The sequence below is a fragment of the Poecilia latipinna genome, unplaced genomic scaffold (assembly GCF_001443285.1).
Source record: "Poecilia latipinna isolate Pla-1442-1.1 unplaced genomic scaffold, P_latipinna-1.0 Scaffold899, whole genome shotgun sequence".
Classification (NCBI taxonomy): Eukaryota; Metazoa; Chordata; class Actinopteri; order Cyprinodontiformes; family Poeciliidae; genus Poecilia; species Poecilia latipinna.
In genome coordinates, this window is record NW_015113515.1 from 152,807 (window position 1) to 173,656 (window position 20,850).

Here is a 20,850-nt window from a genome sequence, read left to right on the forward strand (position 1 = left end):
TCATCCTCGCATATTGCGATTTCACCCAATCAAGTTGTGCCTGTTTTGAGCTCATACGGAAAGTGTTGTTTTAGGTCTCGATTATGCAGATAAGCTGCAGCTGGCCCAGCCCTCCCAACGCAGTGTTTACATTTGCCCCTCAGACACATGAAAATGGCTTCAAGCACAGACTCACAGTGGTACAACCACAGCTCTGTCACCCCGAAGCAAACCCAGACGCAGAAGAAGTGGAGCCTCCTGAACAACCATCGAGTCACAACCGCTGAAGGATCAAATGCTGCAGATCTGATACGCACTTGCATCGTTATTAATTCTCCATCCTCTCCATGGTCTGTTCATCCGTTTGGCGTCTTGCAGGAGTTTCCGTTTCTGTAGAAGAGCCAGACTCAGAAAGGGTTACCTCCCGTTGGCCGTCAGATTGCTCAACACCAACAATCCCTCTACTAAGACTGTCTGAACATTTCTGAAAAAGTTTTACATGTTTAGCAATACATTATCGGATTGGTTCTAGAAGCAGGAGAGACCCAAAAGTAAGTAGAGGAACATACAAAAAGTGAATTTTGCTCAATAGTGGACCTTTAAACTAAAACACCAACTAAAATATGGGTGGGTGGATGAATAAAAATAGGTTAGTTTTCCCCTCTCAATTTTAAAACATAAGGCACATGAGGAATGGGCAAAGTGATTCCACCAGTCAGGCCAGTCTTTAAATCCAAATTAGTATAAAATAGAGGTAAAACATTTAGGGTTTTTAAAATGTATTTTGTCCTAACAAAAACACTTCCATTCAGCAATAATATTGTTCAGCAGTGTTTTTAATCAAATTCTTGTAGATATCCTGGCTTAATATGGACCCTCACCGAATCTAGAAAGACCTGTCTCCTGAGAGATCAAGCACAGTTTATGTTAAATAACATGCAGCGTAAGATCATTAAGGTAACTAATAACCTAGTCTTTGAGAAGTTTTCTTCACTCCTCAGGGACCGCTGCTTAAAGGCATTACATGTGCCTTAAAAGCTCCTTTGAAATCCTCTCCTCACATAAGTTACCATGGTAGTGTCAAAACAACTTTTTAGTCATACTGGCCATAAGATCCACAAAGCAAGCTCAATCTCAGAGAATGATAAAACCGAAAAGTAACAGTCACCAATTCAGGTAAACTAAAAAAAAAAAGAAAAAAAAAAAAAAGAATATTTGCCAGCTTGTGGAAAACATAGCAAAAATGTTTCAACCTGGTTTTTGGGTAAAACATACTTTTTGTTTGTTTGGGGGGGAAAAGGTGGGAAGACAGGACAGAAGTCACCATAACACTGCTTCTCTCCTAACTGAGCTCCATAATATAATCTAGAAGTAAGATAACGGGTGATATTTTTTTTGTTTTGCTGTGGTAAACAAATAATGTGTTACTAAAACTAAATTTCCTAACCCATCTCCATGGTTGTTTTATTTTTAATAGAGTATTGTTTATTTACATTTTTATTGCTAATTACTGCACATTGGTGAATGTTTTAAGTCCCAGTCAGTAGTTCATCAAAGTGAGACTTGGATCTTCAAATGAAGCAAAGCAGATAAAACCAAAGACGACTTTCTGCAGATTGCCAAAGGAGAAAAATGACCCAATTTTGACTTCATGTTTTGCAGCTTGAAAGATAAATCCCTGCTGATGTGACATTGAGACACTTTTATTTTACATTTTGCTTTGGCTGTGCTTTATGTGTTGCATAACACTTCTTTGTTATTATTTTATCTTCTCTTTTTAAATGTATTTCACACACTTAACAGAAAAGACATTTTAACCTTGTTTCTTCTACTGGGTCTGTTTTTTTTTTTTTTTTTTTTTACCATGTTCCCTTTTTATAAATCAAGTTTATTCTCACTCCTATAATAAACCAAGATCATTCAATTCATTTGATTGTCCACATGTGACCCTGTTTTTTTCATGCAAAGCAAAAAAAATTAAACAGATGTGCTTTAGAAGTACACACTTCAAGTGAACACTTGTAATAGATATAATTACCATTTTTGTGCCTATCTACTTACTACTTCTCCAGAGCATGTAATTAATTATATAGAAATTTAATTTAAATTTCTACACTTTGATTAGCAGCCTGTAATTCACAACTAGGTTTCAAGTTTTAATTGACTGTTGTTTTATTCTTGTGTCATGGGAGATTATTGCGCTGCCCCATTTCTTCCCAGTGAGATTTCCATGTTCCTTTCATGACATTTAGCGGCTATGGTATTCAACACCGAATGCATCACTAATGCACAAGGTATTAGCATGGATCGGTTAATGCTTTTTTCCTGTGGAAAGGAGGCTTAGGTGCAGTTAAGCCCATTTAGCACCCGATATAAACACAGGTCTTAAAATGGAATATTGCGTGCTTTTTCTTTAACTTTGGTAACATCTGCGTACGTTGTGTTGTCCAATGTTTTTGTGCATGTGCCTGTGTGTGTCTGTGTGTGTGTGTGTGTTCTAAGTTGATTAAAAATGGCATGTATAAAACAGCAAATAAAGCCCCAATTTTTTGCAATAGCTTATATTTTTATGCATGCAATTGCTTCAAAAACACTATTTAATATATTCCAAATGAAAACATCAATACAAATTCAACAGTTGTTCAACAGTTCTTCAGTATATTTTGTTTTGCCCAAAAACAGCATCTTTTATGTTTCCCACAGTTCTTCCTGTTGTCAACCATATCGTAAATGTTGCCTTTGTTGCTTTTTCTATTATTCAACTTCATCTACAAGTAGATTATTTGAAATTTGATTTTTAACAAAAGCACACATTGCTCGTTAGAGGGCTATTATTTTGTCACATATTATACAAAAGACATTTCTTTGTTCCACAAATTCCATGGCTCTTTATGAATTTGCAGCTCCAAATTTTAAATTCGACCAGTACCTTTTCCGTTATCTATGCAAGATGTACTTGCATGGAAAGAGAAATAATTTGGCCTTTTAACAACCACAGAAAAAGTGGATGTAACAATATGTGTCTTTGCGTGTGTCAAAATGTGGACTCTTGTCATTTTAGTCTCATGGACAAGATAGCTTCATGCATGTACAAAGATAAAAAGATGCTGTCCATGTGAGATCCACTGAAACTTTAAAGACAAACACGTTTGGAGTTGTTTAGATTTAACAGTCTGAGCACATATTTGAGTGTGGCTCAAACACTTGCACACACATTTTGAGATGTGAAAGCCAAAGTACATGTTGCCAAATTGTTACATTTACCTTTTACAGACTGTGTTGTGCATTTTGCAGCATCGGCTTGTCATTGTTGATCAATGTCAAATCTTTTTCATGTTTATCCTTTCATACAGAGCCTAGTGTTTATGTAAACAAGGTCAGCAACATGATCAGACTCAAAATCCACACCAGCAGAGGTTACTGTTTCCTACAGAGTAAACTTACACCAAAACGCATGATTTTTAATTCAGAATTAGAGACGGTGATAAAACTTGCATGCAACTTGCAAGTGGCTGTGCACCAATATATATTTCAATTAAACGTTTTAATTAGTTTTTTTTTTTTTTTTTTACTGTTAAAAAATTTAATTCAGAATTTCAAACAACATTGGCCCTCTGTAAAATTTCAACCTAAATGTCTGCCTGTTAGGACATAAAGCATACCTGTTATTAATGCCTCTGATGTGTGTACCAGAACAAATATATGGCGAGGTGGTGAAACGTGTCATTTAGTATGCAATATGTCTAATGAAGGCGACAGCCATGTTTAGATTGGTGATTGGGGCAAAAAAAAGGACAAAAACAAAATGTCTAAAAGATGCAAAAGTTTTATGAAATGTTTGTCTTATTCATTGAAATAATGTGTTTATTTAGTGCAACCAGTGATTTAACTAAAGTCCCAAATACTTGGCTTGTCACAGTTAATGTTTGGAAAATTGGAAACAAGGTCCTCGAATGCTCTAAACTGCAGAAAGATATTATGGATCTGAAAAATAAAGTTTAGCCAAAACCAGGTTGCTGAGTTAAATGTTATTTTCTGTTTTTTTGTTTTTTTTCCTCCTTAGTTTCAACATGGAGCCAAGTTACGACTTCCTGCACATTTATGAAGGCGAAGACTCAAACGGACCTCTCCTTGCAAGTCTTCAAGGCAACCAGGCCCCTGAGCGCATAGAAAGCAGCGGGAACAGTCTTTTCCTGGCATTCAGATCAGATGCATCACTAGGAATGTCTGGATTTGCTATTGAATATAGAGGTAATTGTAGCATAGAAAGAGAGCTGCAGTAGTTGAGAAGATGCAGCGTCTGTATTGTGAAATGTGTAGCTGTAGTTGTGATTTCACAGTGCACAGTCGGTCCGAACAGCAGCGTGGTAACTTAAATAGATTCTGGGCAGTCGCAATACGAAAGAGAAATAGAGGTAGTTAGTTGTAGCAGAAGTAAACTTTCTAATTGTATTCAATAAAGATAGTACCGATAGTGATAAGGCAGCACCAGTAATCACAAACAACATGTCTGAACATAGCAGTGATTCTAATTAAACTGAAAACCACAATTGGTGAGTTCATCCAGCCCTATTGATTGAGATTATCAGGTGGGTTTATTGGTTAGGGCAAATCAATGCTGTGTTGCGTGTCCAGAAAATAAAATGTACTACACGAATCTCTGCATGTTTCTGCACACAATACCACTGACAGTAATTGTCACTAAATTGTCTACTTGTTAAGTGTTGCGATTAAAATATCAATACACGAATGCGGGTTGCGCTGTCTTGCAGACCTGATAATATTTTAATCTCTCTGCTCTTATTATTTTAAGCCCAGTAACGAGAGAAGCTGTATTCGGCTGAAAGGGCAGGTTGTTCCACGTCTGCCTAAGAGTTGTTTACCTCCACTGATTGTGACTAATGATTTAATACCTTTTGTCAGTCTCTAACATTCGACTTACTCGTGACTAGACTTATTCTTTTTCTCTAATCCTGTCTTTGCTTCTTCTCGTTTCCCTCACTCCAGTTATCTGGTGGAAAGGTTCTGTTGTCTCCAACATTTTTTTTCTAGCTTTTGATTTTGTCATTATTCACTAGCTCTCATATGCCATCCCTCTAATAAAAAAAACAAAACAGTCTTAATGATCTGCAACTTTCAGCTCTTTTTGCCCTGAAACTTCTCTCTGTCTGATTATTTCATTCTGTCACTATTTTGTGCAGTGACTGCAGAGAAATGGTTCAAAGACCGACGAATACAGACACAATGGCTCTTTTATTTTTGTTCTGTTTACTTTGCAACTTTTGTTTGATTCATATTTTTATCCTGATTATGTCTTACTTATCAAACATGGAGCAATATATGTATGACTAACAAAGTTAGGGAATTCAATGAGAACTTACCAGAACACAATTAACAAATATTTATTGACACAAGTTATTAAATTTGGTTGCCAAATTAAAACATTTAAGCTACTTTATCACTTATTGTCAAAATATCACGTTTAATATTTTGCACCTTTGTCCACCAACTCACCTAATTCTTCCACATCCACAGAGAAACCAAGAGAGGCCTGTTTTGACCCTGGTAACATCATGAATGCCAGTCGGACCGGCTATGACTACAAACTAGGATCCCAGGTCTCCTACAGCTGTCACCATGGCTACACAATAGTGGGTAGTGAAACCATTATGTGTGTCATGGGGCATGATGGGAAACCAGTGTGGGACAAGGCCTTGCCATCATGTAAAGGTAAGATAGACACAAATTGATGCTTTTATTTTTAATCAAAGGTTACTGGATTTAACTGATAATAGTCTCACAGTAGAAAGTCACTCCAGTAATCAGTTTGTTTTAATTGGTGTTTAACCTGAACTAATGCAAGTGAGAGTGTTTTGTTGTTTGATTGTTTCTTAAATAACTCTCAAAGGACGGATCTAATGTAATGGAAAAGATGCATCTCGGTTTTAGAAGGTTTTACATTATAGTTCTGTGATGATAATATTGGCTGGAAAACTAAATCCCGGAAGAAAATGGATGATACAGCAACTTTGACTGAATAAAGTGCTTAGATAAATCTCAGTTAATCATGACTAAATATACTTTGGACATCTTTTGACTTGTAGTAAGTAAAATACATAGAATACTGGACGGATGTAAGGACAGAGCAGCTGTGTGACAAAAGAGACAGCAACTGATTGCATTAGATTAAATTAGCTTTACTTTACTAGAGAGAATAAAGATCTCAGAGGAACAGGAAAAATCATATCTTGTCAAACAATTTTACCCTGATTGATGCTGAAGTAATATGGTTAATCCTTGGATGCACCCGTCACATGCACCCATTGGTGCCATGTCCTTTGGATTTGCTGCACTTTACATTCAAGTCCCATTTAATCTGCATTTGATGACGCAACTAATTTTATGCGACCTTGATGTCCAACACTTATCTGTGAATTTTTACATTTGGAGTAGATGATCTCAGTTCAGTTAGCAGTCGGAACCTCGTTACGCTACTTTCCCACCTACATCTACATTTTCAATTTTTCAGCAGTGGTAAATTACATGTCATTCTCAATACTTACATTGGTTTACAGGGAACTCACTTTAGATAGCAGTGTCATGCCAATTTACAATGACTGATTGTTGAAACTTGTTGAAATCAATCTGAGACTTATTGGTTCAGGATTGCCATCCTGTCTGTGTGTGAGTATGTGTTATCAGAGTTGGTCAGGTCTTGGAGGCTAAGCTGTCTTATTTGATTGGCAGCTCAAGGAGGCAATAAAGTGACACCTGCCAAAGTCCCATTGAAGCTGTGTATTTGCCTTTATGCGTGTGTGTGAGGAAATTGAAATGCAGAGACGTCCCAAAATACCTCCTAGATATAAATTTCAACAAAGCAAGGTAGAAGACATTTTAAGATTAACACGTACTGCTTCTTATTTATAGCTCATAATCATTTCATAGCTCTTCTATGAAGGCTCTGTTTAATAATGTCTGACTAGTAAAGGGTGTTGGAAGTGGGAGAAGGAGAGAATAAAGATGGTGTAATTGCACTCTGAAATGCAATTTTGGAACAGCAGTGGGTAACACTGCAAGAAAAAAACGATCCCATCAGGCATTTCATTTCATCTGCTCTGTTAGTTGTTGCTGTTTGTTTGTTTATTTTGTCATTCATTCATGATAAAATAAACAAAGCACTGATCTACAAATATTCCAAATAAGGAGTGCTAAATTGCTGGTGCAATCTTGTTTGTGTGTTGATTGTAGATCAGGCTTGCTTGTGCTATATGTATCAGATGGTGAGTTTGTGATTCTGACAATATGGCAAACAAATTTGCATATAAGCAGATCTCAAAACAGATCAACATAAAAATAGGCTCTGATTTTCTTGGATAAAATATCAAATTTCTTTATATTTAGTCTAGGTCCATCACATTACTCTTTTAATCTTTTTGTGACTTCACTTGAAATGAAATGTTTACTTACTTATGAGACGGCAATTAGTCAGAAACTTGTTGCCAAAGTTTTAACGGGAAAATATTTAACAAGCTGTTAAATTGAGATATCCAGTCAAAACAAGCTTTTTAATTATTCATGTAGGTTTTAAGAACGATGGCCTTTTGCACTGAAAAGAGAGAATGGAGCTCCAACTTAAAAAAAAAAAAAGTTAATCTGTTACATATAATCAAATTAAGTTTGTCAAATTTGCTTTATGTTGTTGTAACATAACAACTTAATACACTTGATATATTTACTTGGATAAACTTAATTCGATTTTTTTTTTAAAGTTGGATCACCCATTTTCTTTCTTCATTGTGTGGAGAGAAGGAGCTGGTGTGCTTGGTTTTGTGAACAATGTCAAACTCTTGTCGTCAAAGGGTAATCCCAGTGCTCTAAGCTGTCAGAGAGATCCTGGTCTTTTTAATTTTCCAATCTCTTTAGCTTATAATCTGACTGGAACAGGTATTTCAATAAGAAAAGGGGAAAAAGCAAAAAAAAATGTAGCTATATGATGTTTAAAGGATGCACAGTTCATTATGAATGGTCGTTCACCCATTCAAACACACATTGATATGTTAATTGTGGTAAGCTGCATTGTAGCCAAAGGACTGTCTAAACCAGTACTATTAAAAAGTCCTATTCAGGAAAATAGCAGCAAGTAAGCTTATTTAATATACCAGTTTAACTGTATTTCACAATTTTAAGGATTTCAGCATTGAAAAAGAGCTTAAACATTTTTTTCCTATTTCTTGTACCCATGTTAATTTCAGTTTTAGTAATTCTGTGGCTTGCACATCCACATGGATAAATAGATTGTAAAATAGTTGCTTCGGTTGAGAGGAAGTCTGTAAGCTACTTCACAAAGTCAAAGCAGAAGAATGTAACAAAGTCTTGTCATACTCAGTAATTTTGCTCCCCAACTCCCGTGACTCCATTTCCACATTGGATTTTCTCTGCGCATAGTTAGGGAAGTTTCTTAGCCTCTGCCTGTCTCTCTATCTTTGGGCAGCTCTCGGGGCTTTTAGACCAAACTCATTAGACGGGGTGAGACCTCTTTAAATAATACATCTCCACTTACACTCCCTCCACATTCGTTCTTCCTCCTTTTAATCCTCTTCTCAACGCGTACTTCTTCCCTCTTCCTCTGTCCTTCCCCTTAACAACTGCTGGCTCTTATTTTACTTTCCTCCCACCATCTATGTCTGTCTCTGATTTACTCTGTATTTTCCTTTCACCTTTTCTCTCAAGCTTCCTCACCCTTTCTTGCTTTGACTCTCACACACACACACACACACACACACACACACACACACACACTTGCGCGGACACACATGTAAACACCTCCCAATTCAAACCGCTCTTTTATTGGTTTCCATGGTAACTAAGAGCTGGTGCGAGAAAGAAGGAATTCTCTGTGACTGTTGATAGGGGTGTGTGTGTGTGTGTATGTGTGTGTTTGCGTGCATTGATATGTGTGTGTGGGTCCATGCAAGAAAGGAGGAGAGATACAGAGAAAGAGATAAAGTAAGAAACTATTATAGAGTGCCGCCTAGAGGCAATAAGCACATACACAAACACACACTTTCACCAACACACGCACACGTTAAGCACAAATCAGGGTACACCACTCATCTGCTTGAAAAACTAAAGCCTGAATCATTTAACAGTTATTTATGCTTTTGTCAAAACGTATGATCAGATGGATAGTTTCTCATAATGCATAAATCAGTGTTTCTTGTCCTTAGTAATTCAAGTTTTTATGGTTGGAAGAAGTAATTTCTAGGTTCATGACAACTTCATCTGTTTGGACACAAATGAGTAAGTTTGTGCTTATCAGGAAAACATGTTTTTGGGATAATCCTGTTTGTCACCCTTCATACACCGCTCACTGACAGCTTGCAGCAACAGTTTGGGGATCGGAAGCGCAAGTCTAAGCTCCATACAGCCAGTCAAAATTTCAGTCGGTCACAACTTATTAACGGCACACCAATAAGCTCGATAGCTAACCATTACTGATAGAAATACATATTACTATGATCACCAGATGATCAATAAAGTCAGTGTAAAGTTAGTTAACCTAAGACGAAACTCAAAAAATGTTGGGCACTTTAAATTTTTAAACCACAAACGTGTCTTTACAGATCAGGAGTGTCCTACGTCAGCCCTCAAGAGCCAGAGTCCTGCAGATTTTAGATGTGATCCTGCTCTGACACTGCAATTGAAATGACTAAAATCTTCTTATTCCAGTGTATATCTATTAAAATGAGTAAATCCTTTTTTTCTGAAACTGTTATTGGTCTGGGTATATTATTTCTGTGCTTAAAAGCTGATAAAGATCAAGTTATCTGAATAGACATAAAAAAAACGGTTCAACCTAGATTACTTATTTTAACATGCCATACAAATGTTATTCACTTGCATTTAATAAATACTTGAATATGCTGTAAATGTTTGGTTTGAACAGGCGTTTTATGAGACCAAAAGGCAGTTGGGTACATTTGTTAGGAACACCACTTATTTATTTTTTTTACCTCATTGTAATTATATCTATGACACAAATTAGTTGAAATATTTTTTTTCCATATTTTAGGTGGTCTGAAAGATTTATTAAAATGACTTCCATCCAGTGTGAATCCAAGTAAGATGTTGTTGCTTTGTAACAACAGTGTTTTGCAACAATGATGTTACATTATTCATCTGATAAAAAGACAATGGTAATGTTCCAAGATCAACAGGCAAAGGTGGAAATAATGCAAGTTTTAAATCAAGAAAACAAATCCCAAAACAAAAATCATATTTCAGTGTTCTCTGGTGACCAACGCAAGCAGTGGATTTGGTAAGCTTACTATGTTTATGCGTAAAAATGTACATAGTTTATTTAGTGAGATAGAACCAAGTGTGTGTTTGTGATTAAAAGTTGGCCACTGAAAGCCTGTTTCCTGCCAGTTTGCATTTTTAATTTGAATTATCTATAAGAACTGAACTGTGATAATTCATTTAAGTTGTAATAAAATTTTCTGGATTCAGGAACCATTAAATTCTCTCTTCTATGAGCGCTATCCAAAGTGTAACATGAGAGAGAGGCTCTTGCTATTGATATAAAGTTATTGCATTATCTTATATTGCTCAGCGTCTATTAAACTATAATCACATTAAATTAAGACTTATTTCCCCCTTATTAGTTTGAATTAAGAGTTCATCTGTCTGCCACCTAGTTTTAACATCAGTGCTGTTTTTGGATAAAACCAAATAGCAGATCTACCCAAAAACCTTGAAGGCGTCATATTTACCATAGACTTCTTTGCATAAAACAACAACAAAAAACAATCTAAACATTTATGTCTGGCTTTTGGTCTGAAATCATCATTTAAAAAGAGAACATTTCCATGAACATAGCAAGTCTGCAGATACTTCACTGTCGATCCAGTGCTGTGATGGGACCTTGAGTGTGTTGCATTTAACGGCCACAAATGTCAATGAGCTGCAACAACATTGGGTCATAATATATCAATAGTGAAGATTAAATCATTCACTTACTGCTGCTAAGGTCGACTCTACAAACTACTATATCATGGGTTATGTTAGTTTTTCCCCCATGACTGTATGCCAATATATCATTACACATGTAATATTAAAGTTATACTAACTGGTTATGATGTGCAGAAGTTCCACTCACAGCTTATTCACAAATTTAAGTTTGATATTCTCCAGGAAAAGATAATGTTGTTATAAATGCCGTGAATATACTGTTTACAATACTGGAATTTTATTTTTTCCTGACCTGTTAGTCATCTGTTAATACTTTCACGTGTGTATTTGGGCAGTAGAAAATAAAAGCAAGATGCGATATATTGGTAGTGAGAGGTAGGACTGCTGAAGTCTCACGTATGTGTGTAGATGATCAAAGTATGCGGCTGTGTGATAGAAGGAGACTGACTTGTATGGCTTTTTTTTTTTTTTCTTGCATTTATTTGTGTGTGTTTGAGGGAGAGGGTGTGAGTGATCAAAGCCTGTGCATGGAGGCTTCTAATGAGGCTGACACCCGAGCCTAGAGCAGCACCACCGGAGGATTGTGGGTAGATGAAGACAAGACCTCTAGACCCGAGGGTTTGAAAACGAGAGAACAGTAAAAGTCAATCCAAAATATCAATCAATATCACAGCCTAAGGTCAGGGGGAAATAAGGGGGTTGTTACTATAGAGCTTTAGGAAACAAGAAGAAAATAGAAAGAAGCAGAAGTGGAGTGAAGTAAGATGAGTGGGTGGGTATGAAACAACGTTATACAAGACAAGTGGAAACGAAGTTTTGAAAGAAATTTTACTTCACTATTTGGAACAATTTCCCTGAGCAAATCTTGGCTAACATAATGGACCGAGTCGTAATGTGTATGCTTCTGGTCTCATAGACTTTGGCACATCTTACAGAAAAGTCCTCGGGGGCTCACAAATGCCCTACTGTGAAAACTGAAAGTGCTTGAGGGCTCTCTGGTGTACTTTTTGAGCCTTTCATGCTCAGTTTTCACAAGACCAAAATGCTGACGTATTTACTTGAAAGAGTAACCCTCAAGGGTGTGTTTAAGGGGATGTTTCCAGCTAATAACTGGTAGCATTTAAGCTTTATGATCCTGTACAAAAAGATCACATCCTCGCATCTCAGCACTAGAGCCCCCTGACTTTGGCAGCAGATTAATTCACAAAGTGTTGTTCCGTGTGTCTTAGAGCAGGATCAAACTTTGAACTCGTACGCTCTCTCATTTTCAACAAGCACAGAGGCGATGATAATTAAAATCTGTTAAGGGTCACAGCTAATGACGTTGGTGGATAATAGATCTGACCCTCAGAGGTTCACGCCGTAGCAACCGCAACAAGACGAGATGAGTACAGGGCCAGAGAGGGTGAAGAGGAGGGGAATGAAAATGTGCGGAGAGAATGTGTTGTGTGTGTTGGGGGAGATGACATTGACCGATGGGCTTCTTGCAGCTGTTTTGTGCACTCACTTTCAGAGACACTTACATAAAGGTCAGTGACCTCTGCCTTATTAAGAGCATAAGTGTGCACACACCCACATACTGTTCATGGACAAGAGTTCTTGCTCTCTCGGGGATGCAAAAGATGAATTGAGCCAGAGTCAGGCCTGTTTCTCACAGGTCTTGCTGTTGCTGAATGCGTTAATAGGCTTTTTGAAACAACACTGCTGTGCTGCAGATCACATACTGTTTTCGAGCGCCGGTTGCAAAAGTTTAGTCACTTAGTGTTTGTGCCGCTGTTTTTTTTTATTTTTTTTTTATTCAGAAAAATTAGCCATCTAGAGAGGGTTTGAAAAAAAAAAAATACATGCAGCAAATGTGCTTTTCAAAATTCAAAATCAAGTTTTTAATATAATGTGGAGATAATTATGCTTCTGGTGTCAGCTGCTGTGGTATTTCTATTAGTAGGATGTCTTTATTTCAGAATCCTCTGCAATCTACTTCTAAAAGTCACAGCATCAACATAAGGAGTTGCAAGATGCAAAATAATAATAATATTAATGTTCATGACTGTGTCCTTGTATCCAACTACAAATGTAAATCAAATAGCAATACATTGAATGTTATTTTATGTTACATAACCAAAGACAAACTTTTTTTTTTGTTCACTAATCAACCTTTGAGCCAAGTATAGTTAGCTTTATGCAAAAGAGACAAGAACAAGGATGTCCACTGATAACTACAAGGAGATAACTAGACCAGTTGTCCAATTGTAAGTGGATGAAAGAGGTTTTTAGACAGTAGTAACTTATTTACTTATTTTTTAACTCTTCATTATCTTTGTATTTATCACTGTGAGCCAAGCGCCCTGTTTCTTGGAAACACTGCAATTCACATAACTGCATATGTTTATAATGAGAAGTTTCCAAGAAAAAAGACATTTTGAGCTAACGTGGCGGTTTGAATGTTAAAAGTTTAACACTGTGTTAGTACTGAAACAAGGTGGAGGTGTTTCTCTTTTGCTTTTTGCTATCTGATTAAACCTGCCAGTGGGGAGATGAAACTAATACAAAAATGACATACAGAATTGAGCTAATAAATTTGGAAATAAATCTTATGGTCCTCTCTCTGCCACATAAATCATATGACAAATTGAGTGTTGTAGCAGCAATTCCAATTATACATACAGGTGAGTGGAAGCGAATCCATGCTTTGATATATGGAGTGATCAAACTTAACAAACCAAATTCTTGTAAAACAGCCATCTAAAGCTCAGAGCTCGCGGGTTGAATGCTGCTTGGCCTGCAAGATCAAATTTTATGCGCAATATCATAGCCCCATGATTATCTGTTACACAAAAGGATAAAACTACTGTTCTCAGATTTCACTAGAACAACACATTCAATGTGTATCTTTGTTTTTAGTGTGTTTTCTATCATTTCATTATATGCTGGAATGTTAGTGTGTGTTTTTATTTCCACTGATTATTAATTATTAATAATTATAGCATCAGAGCTACCCAAATTTATTTTGAAATCGGGTAGCTCTGACGCTAATATAATAAACTGCAGAAGAATTGATGTCTATAACACTGTTATTATGCATACCACTGGTAAATTGGCTGTCTCAACTGTCCCTTTCAGAGACCTGGAATCATTGTATCATTTCCAACTTCTCCGTTCTAAAAATGTCCATAAAGAGGAGAGTCATACTTGTTGATAATGTATTTAAAGATAGAAGCAAATTGGTTCCTCTAGAGTGTTCTAAATTTAGTTAATTTTGCTAACAGCTTAAATTATTTCTCCTTGTGTGGACAGCTCCGTGTGGAGGACACTACAGCGGATCTGAAGGTGTTGTTTTATCCCCAAACTATCCTTTAAACTACACCATGAGACAGATGTGTTCCTATCACATCACTGTGTCCCCACAGTTTGGTAAGAGATTCATTATCGACACTGAACACGGTTGCTTTCAAACTTATACTAATAAAGGTAATAATAAGGTGTTTTTTTCCTCTCTGTATTTTCTTCTCTGACATTTGCAGTGGTATTTGGTCAGTTTGCTGTTTTCCAGACGGCAATGAATGACTCAGTGGAGCTTTTTGATGGAGCCAATGATAATGCTCGACTGCTCAGCTCCCTGGCTGGATCCCATTCAGGTGAATATGTTGACTAGTTGACTAGAATATGTTGACTCACGCAGGTGAGAGACTTCAGTGTGTTTACAGAGTATTGTCAACCTTACTGTTAAGCTGCTAGCATGCTCTTTATAGTCGTAAAGGCATTATTTTTTTCTTTAATCCTCCTTACCTTTATTGAATTGAATTGAGTTTATTGCCATTGTACGCATGTACAATAAGATTAAAAGGATAAAACATTAAAGAAAATTTCAAAAGGGTTATTAATGAAAATGTGTGTAGGGGAAAAAAATAGCCTCCTTGGCTGCAGAACGGGGTCACGCCAGTCGTTATTGCAATTTATTCGACAGTGATGTATTTGGTGAAATTTTATTATGGGATGTCTTCACAAGAAGAAATCAGCAGCGCAGAGAGTCTCAGTGGTACGGCACGATCTGCAGTACAGGAGCTGAACCCTCCCTGGGTTTGCATACCCTCCAACTTTGAGTCATCCAAGCTTGGCAGAGCTTTGAATCATTGCACAGTAACACACCGTGCATTGATTAAATCTGACAGCTGTTGCAAAATCGATGCATATCACAAAATTTGAGGAATGTAATATGAGGAAATATTGATTAACATTGCTCATGGCGAACTGTGATGCCATTGCTTTTGAGTTTTACTTCATATATAAGTTTCTGTGTCATTGCTAGCAGGCACACTGCAGGGAAATATCCATGAATGTGACATTAGATTTCCCTCTCTGGAGATCGTGTATACGTCAATTTTGTGTTCATCAAAAAATTGGACTCCAGCTCAGAAACCTTCCTTAAACTGCTTAGGCGCCAAATAGTTTGATCATAGAAGCAAACAATAATAAATTGCAAATAATCTTTAGAAAACATTTATCTACATGCTTGTGGAATTATGAACACCTTTTTTATTTTCTTGTAGATGCCATGGTTTTTTCTTTCAGAAATGGTGCTGCAATTTAAATCATTATGTTTCCAGGTACATTTTGTTTAAATAGGACAAGAGCCAGCTTGAATAGCATTCAGATGTGTGACTTATTCCCGAGTTCATTGTGGTTTGTGTTTTCTGTTTTTAGAATGGAAAACAATCAAACACAGCAGGCTATAGAAAATAATGTCATCTATATCATTCTTACATACACCTACACACACACACACACACACACACACACACACACACATATAGAGGGGCAAACAGCTTTGTGTTGCATTGTTCCATCTAACTGGTTGATTATCTTGGCACGGAAACAAATTAACACACAAGCATGTCTATAAAGCGCTCTCACACACACACGCGCACATGCACACATCATGACAGTGCTAATGATGATTCTAAATGTCAGCCACACCAGGCCATATTTGCCTCATTTATTACTGTTACTTCCTCTGTCTGTCTTTGTGGGTTTTTTTCCCTTTAAATCTGTGTGTGTCTGTTAAATGATGTGCAGTGTTCATATTCAACCATAAAAGGGAAATATAAAGTGATATTTGCTGAAAAATAATCAGAAGAAACCAGTGTAGTTAAGTGTTAGACAGTTGGGTAAGTACTTAGTGTTAAACAGTGAACCACTGTTGTTCTGTGTGCATGGATGTTTATATGAAACCGTTGTATTACTTGATTTATTACATTTTTTTACGTGTAACATTTCTCTTAAAACTAATGTTTAAAAGACACATTGATGCTGGTTTCAGTTTTTAACTTTAACTTGAATATCATGTTTGTGCGTGTGTAATTATTTCAGGAGAGACATTGCCGCTGGCAACATCCAATCAGATCATGCTTCGGTTCAATGCCAAGAGCGGCCAGTCAGCTAAAGGCTTTCATTTTGTCTACCAAGGTAACTCGTTACTGTTTATTTCTTAGTTGAAATATGTTTTCCTCACTTAAATACTGATGCATCTCACTAAAATAAATATAATTGAGAAAATACATGTTTTACTAACTATTTTAAAAATGTCAAAACACGTCAGTTTTTTTTATTTTTTATGTATATGTCAGTTTTTACCCTCCGTAAATTTGTGGGTTCATGGCTTACAGCTTTTAAAAGTCCAAAGTTCAGTTTCTTTTATAGAATATTAAATAAAATCACGAGTCTGAAAACCTTTTTACTAATGAATTTAATTGTTGCTTTAATTATTCTCTTTCAATACAATTGCACTTATTTCTTCACTGTAGCTGTGCCTCGCACAAGTGACAGTCAGTGCAGCTCAGTGCCAGAGCCTCGGTACGGCAGGCGAATCGGCTCGGAGTTCTCAGCCGGCTCCGTTGTCCGTTTCGAGTGCAGTCCTGGGTATCTTTTGAAAGGATCCAGCGCAATCCGATGCCAGGCTGTGCCAGGTGCCCTCGCACAGTGGAACTCATCGACACCTACATGTATAGGTGAGGAGATCAGACCTGCGTAATATTAAGACTGCAACTGGCAAATCCACACACCTCCAAAATAAAGCTTGCCACTGGATTTTGATTAAATAAGTCAGAAGTTACACAAAAGACCATCAGTTTGTAGGGATCAGAGAATTTTGACCAACAAACTACTAAGACAAAAAAGTAATATGGCTTTCAACAAATGCAAATCAAATATTTCAGACACCTTTTTCAAAGATTTGTTGGCTAATTTGTTAGACAAATTTAATTTATGCTTAGAAATTTTTTTGACTTTCCTCTCTGTTCTAAAATATTTTGAATTTTACATAACTTTAGTTATGTTCTGACAGAACATAACTAAACTAAGCAATATTTGGACAAACTCAGATATACACTGCTCAAAAAAATAAAGGGAACACTCAAATAACACATCCTAGATCTGAATGAATGAAATATTCTCATTGAATACTTTGTTCTGTACAAAGTTGAATGTGCTGACAACAAAATCACACAAAAATCATCAATGGAAATCAAATTTATTAACCAATGGAGGCCTGGATTTGGAGCCACACACAAAATGAAAGTGAAATGTTCCCTTTATTTTTGCCTTGGTTAATCATATTGCAATAGACAATAAAAGTAACTGTTTTTATTTTCACTGCAATTCTAGCAAACTTTATCTATGCCGATGTGAAACCTTTCACTGTTGAGAGCTGGCATTTTGCAAACACGTAAATAATTTTATGTATTCTTGCTCTGTTCAAAACATCCGTCTGTTTTTTTATTATTATTATTATTATTTTAGGCTATATTCCATCATCCTGTCCTAATTAAAAGCTACTTGGTGTATAAATTATGCCAAACATGTATATTTTATGCCTCCGTTTTAGTTCCCTGCAGTGGCAATTTGACTGAACGTCGAGGTACAATATTGTCTCCTGGCTATCCTGAGCCGTACCCTAATGCTCTAAACTGTCTGTGGAGGATCCATGTCAGTGAAGGAGCAGGAATACAGGTACACACATATGTATGCAGTTAGACTGTCGCTCTTTAATGCACCAGTTGTACAGGATTGTTGTAGTCTTGCAAGCCGTTTTGTTCAGTGATTATTGTCGTTTACTTGTTAGATCCAAGTTATAACGTTTGCGACAGAACACAACTGGGACTCTCTGGAGATCTATGATGGAGGGGACATGACAGCTCCAAAACTGGGATCCTTTTCAGGTATGACAGCTTGACCGGTCAGACAGGTCAGAAACATAAAACTGCAGATGACATACAAAACAAATTATACATATATAGGCTGTATGGCACAGGATTATTCCTTAACCAAAGAGATGCACAATAATTGTTTAGCATTGTAAAAATATGTTTAAATGTTTGGTGTAGTTCTAACCTCAAATAGTGAACAATAATTGTCATAAATGGAGAAAAAGGATAGAGAAGGAGTGACACTAAGAAGAGAGTCACTAATAAAGTATAACCTTTCACAATTTCCCTGTAGAGTTTCCCTTCTTCCCTGCCCCAAGCACATATCTGTCTCACAGCTACCTCACATAAGACATGCCACATATAGGGCAACACAAACACACACACACTCACAAATTTAATATATAACTGTACCCTTTTATAAAGGATACACCTGGGAGCTGGCCACTACAACCATGGTGATCTAATGCTGACCATTGAGCACCTTTAGTCAGGCAGATAAAACTGCTTCTCTTTAAAATGCTTTTTGGCCACAGACAGAGAAATTCTGTGCAGCTTTTGCAGCTTTTTTTTTTGTGTGTTTCAAATTTAAGCATAGACTGCAGACTGTGCACAAGTTTCATTGACTTTTGCCACATGAATAGTATAATGTCATATTATCACACTATTAGTAGAAATAGAAAAAATGAGTTTATTCCCCACAATCAAGTGTTTGGAATAAACCGAGTTTATATGTTATCATTTGTAGTAAAGCAGTTTTATCCTGAAAACATTGGTTGGGGCTTTAGTTTTGCAGCTAAAATGTTTTTGTATAACAGCCAGATTTGTCTTTTTTGTAACGTCTGTCTCACATAATGAGACACCATGAATGAAAATGTCACAGTGATGAGCCGAGGATATTATACACTCTCCTGCTGTGCTGTGCAAGCACTTTGTCTACACCGATGAAGATTTCCTTATCTTGGGATACTGAATGATCAGAGCTGCTTCATCTGAAATACCTGTCCTGCCCTTTGATAAATTCACCCAATATTTTCTGTATTTGTCTCTTGAGGGTTCTCAGAATGTGAACAGAGTGTTACACTTTGATCATCAAATTACACTTTTGAAAGTATTTATAATTTTCTTCTTTTTTCTTAATAAATGCACAAGTTATGCAAAAAAGGAGCACATCAAAAATAGCACACATTAATTTATAGATAAGATTTCCCTTGATGTTTAAAAATGTGTCGAGTTTCTTTATGCTTACAGCCTCATGAGTCACACATTTAAAAAGGCCAATTTACATGGTCGAATGAGAAACACTGTACAATTATTTCGAAAGGGCAATGTTTTAAATCTGAGGTGACTGTTAACTGTCTATTTTGAGAAAAGCCAGGAAGTTTGTTTGTGCAGCACCTTCACAAATGGGGTAATTCAAGTTATTTACCAGAAAAACAAAAGGAAAGAAATACAGAAACAAAGAGAGAAGCATCACATAAAAATATACAATTATGACACAATAAAAGAATAAAAGAAAGGCATACTAGTATTGCAAAATTTAAGCAAATGAAAAAAAATAAAATATGATAGAATAAAAATAATCATTCTAATAATCTTTGGCCTTTTTTGGTCATTCCTTGTTGAGTTCTCATCCTTGAAACACAAAAAGAATAGGTCTCTCCTTACCTGAGGGATGTTCATACTTCAGCAACAAACTCTGAAATGTATTTAGGCTCGTGACCCTTCACTGCCTTCTAGACTGGATTTTGATACAACGTAAACAGCTTGTGCATTTCTATGAAAACTAAGAATCCCTAATTGGATTTTAAGATGATTTTTGAGACAAGCTTTTATTATTGTAAGTTTGACTTCAAAGCAATACTAGCATGCTAAATAACACTGACAGACCTACCGTGTACAATATTGTAATGTTTTTTTTGTGTGTGTGTGTGTGTGTCTGTGTATGTGTCGTGTAGGAACAACAGCTCCTGCTCTACTGAACTCAACATCCAATCAGCTACTCCTGCACTTTCAGAGTGACATCAGTGTGGTAGCAGCAGGCTTTCACCTGGAATATAAGAGTAAGCTAATGGAGATGGATTGGCTTCAAAAAGGAAATGCTTGATGATATAAAACTTCAAAGGAACTATAAAATTGTGTTCTATCTAACTAGAAATGCACACAAACACACAATACTGCTGCCAAAGCTCCAACATCAAATAACAAGAGTCAGTGACCTGAACTGGTATTGCCCGAGAGCACACACACATGCTGAGCGCCGGGTTCTAGCACACACACACGCACACACACACACACACACACACACACACACACACACACACTCACACAACGCTCACCTGGAGGGACGCACACAAATTCATGTAGGCTCAGACGCAAACACAGACTTCCTTTGCCTGTGTCAGGCATGCACATAAATCCAGTGAATGCGAAGGCACATAGGTACACAACTATGCAGACCAAACAGGTATGGACACGGGCATTACCGTCATGCATTTACACACCTGTCAGGGCATAGCTGTGCTTTTCAGTCCTTTGTACTTGTTTTAGCTTAGAATCACTTCTAGATCAATGAACATGTCCCCTTCTATGAGAATATGTGAGAGTTTTAGTGTGTATGAATGAGCATTTCGTGGTGTTCAGATTTATAGGTGAGTGCACACATTCGCATCAGTGTTTTTGGCATCTCTGTGTGAGTTGA

The 20,850-nt window shown here is 36.7% G+C and overlaps 1 protein-coding gene across 1 annotated transcript in view; it reads left to right on the top strand.

The window, feature by feature from the left end:
* The window catches only part of LOC106957382 (CUB and sushi domain-containing protein 1), a gene marked incomplete at its 5' end in the record, with an annotated part of 204,511 nt that overhangs the window by 116,542 nt on the left and 67,119 nt on the right, over positions 1-20,850 (top strand). The window contains 9 exons of the mRNA XM_015048702.1: positions 4,043-4,230; positions 5,515-5,709; positions 14,245-14,361; positions 14,472-14,585; positions 16,318-16,413; positions 16,752-16,955; positions 17,831-17,955; positions 18,068-18,164; positions 20,108-20,212. Of these exons, the coding sequence (XP_014904188.1) occupies positions 4,043-4,230; positions 5,515-5,709; positions 14,245-14,361; positions 14,472-14,585; positions 16,318-16,413; positions 16,752-16,955; positions 17,831-17,955; positions 18,068-18,164; positions 20,108-20,212 (1,241 nt within the window). The remainder of the gene's footprint in view (positions 1-4,042; positions 4,231-5,514; positions 5,710-14,244; positions 14,362-14,471; positions 14,586-16,317; positions 16,414-16,751; positions 16,956-17,830; positions 17,956-18,067; positions 18,165-20,107; positions 20,213-20,850) is intronic.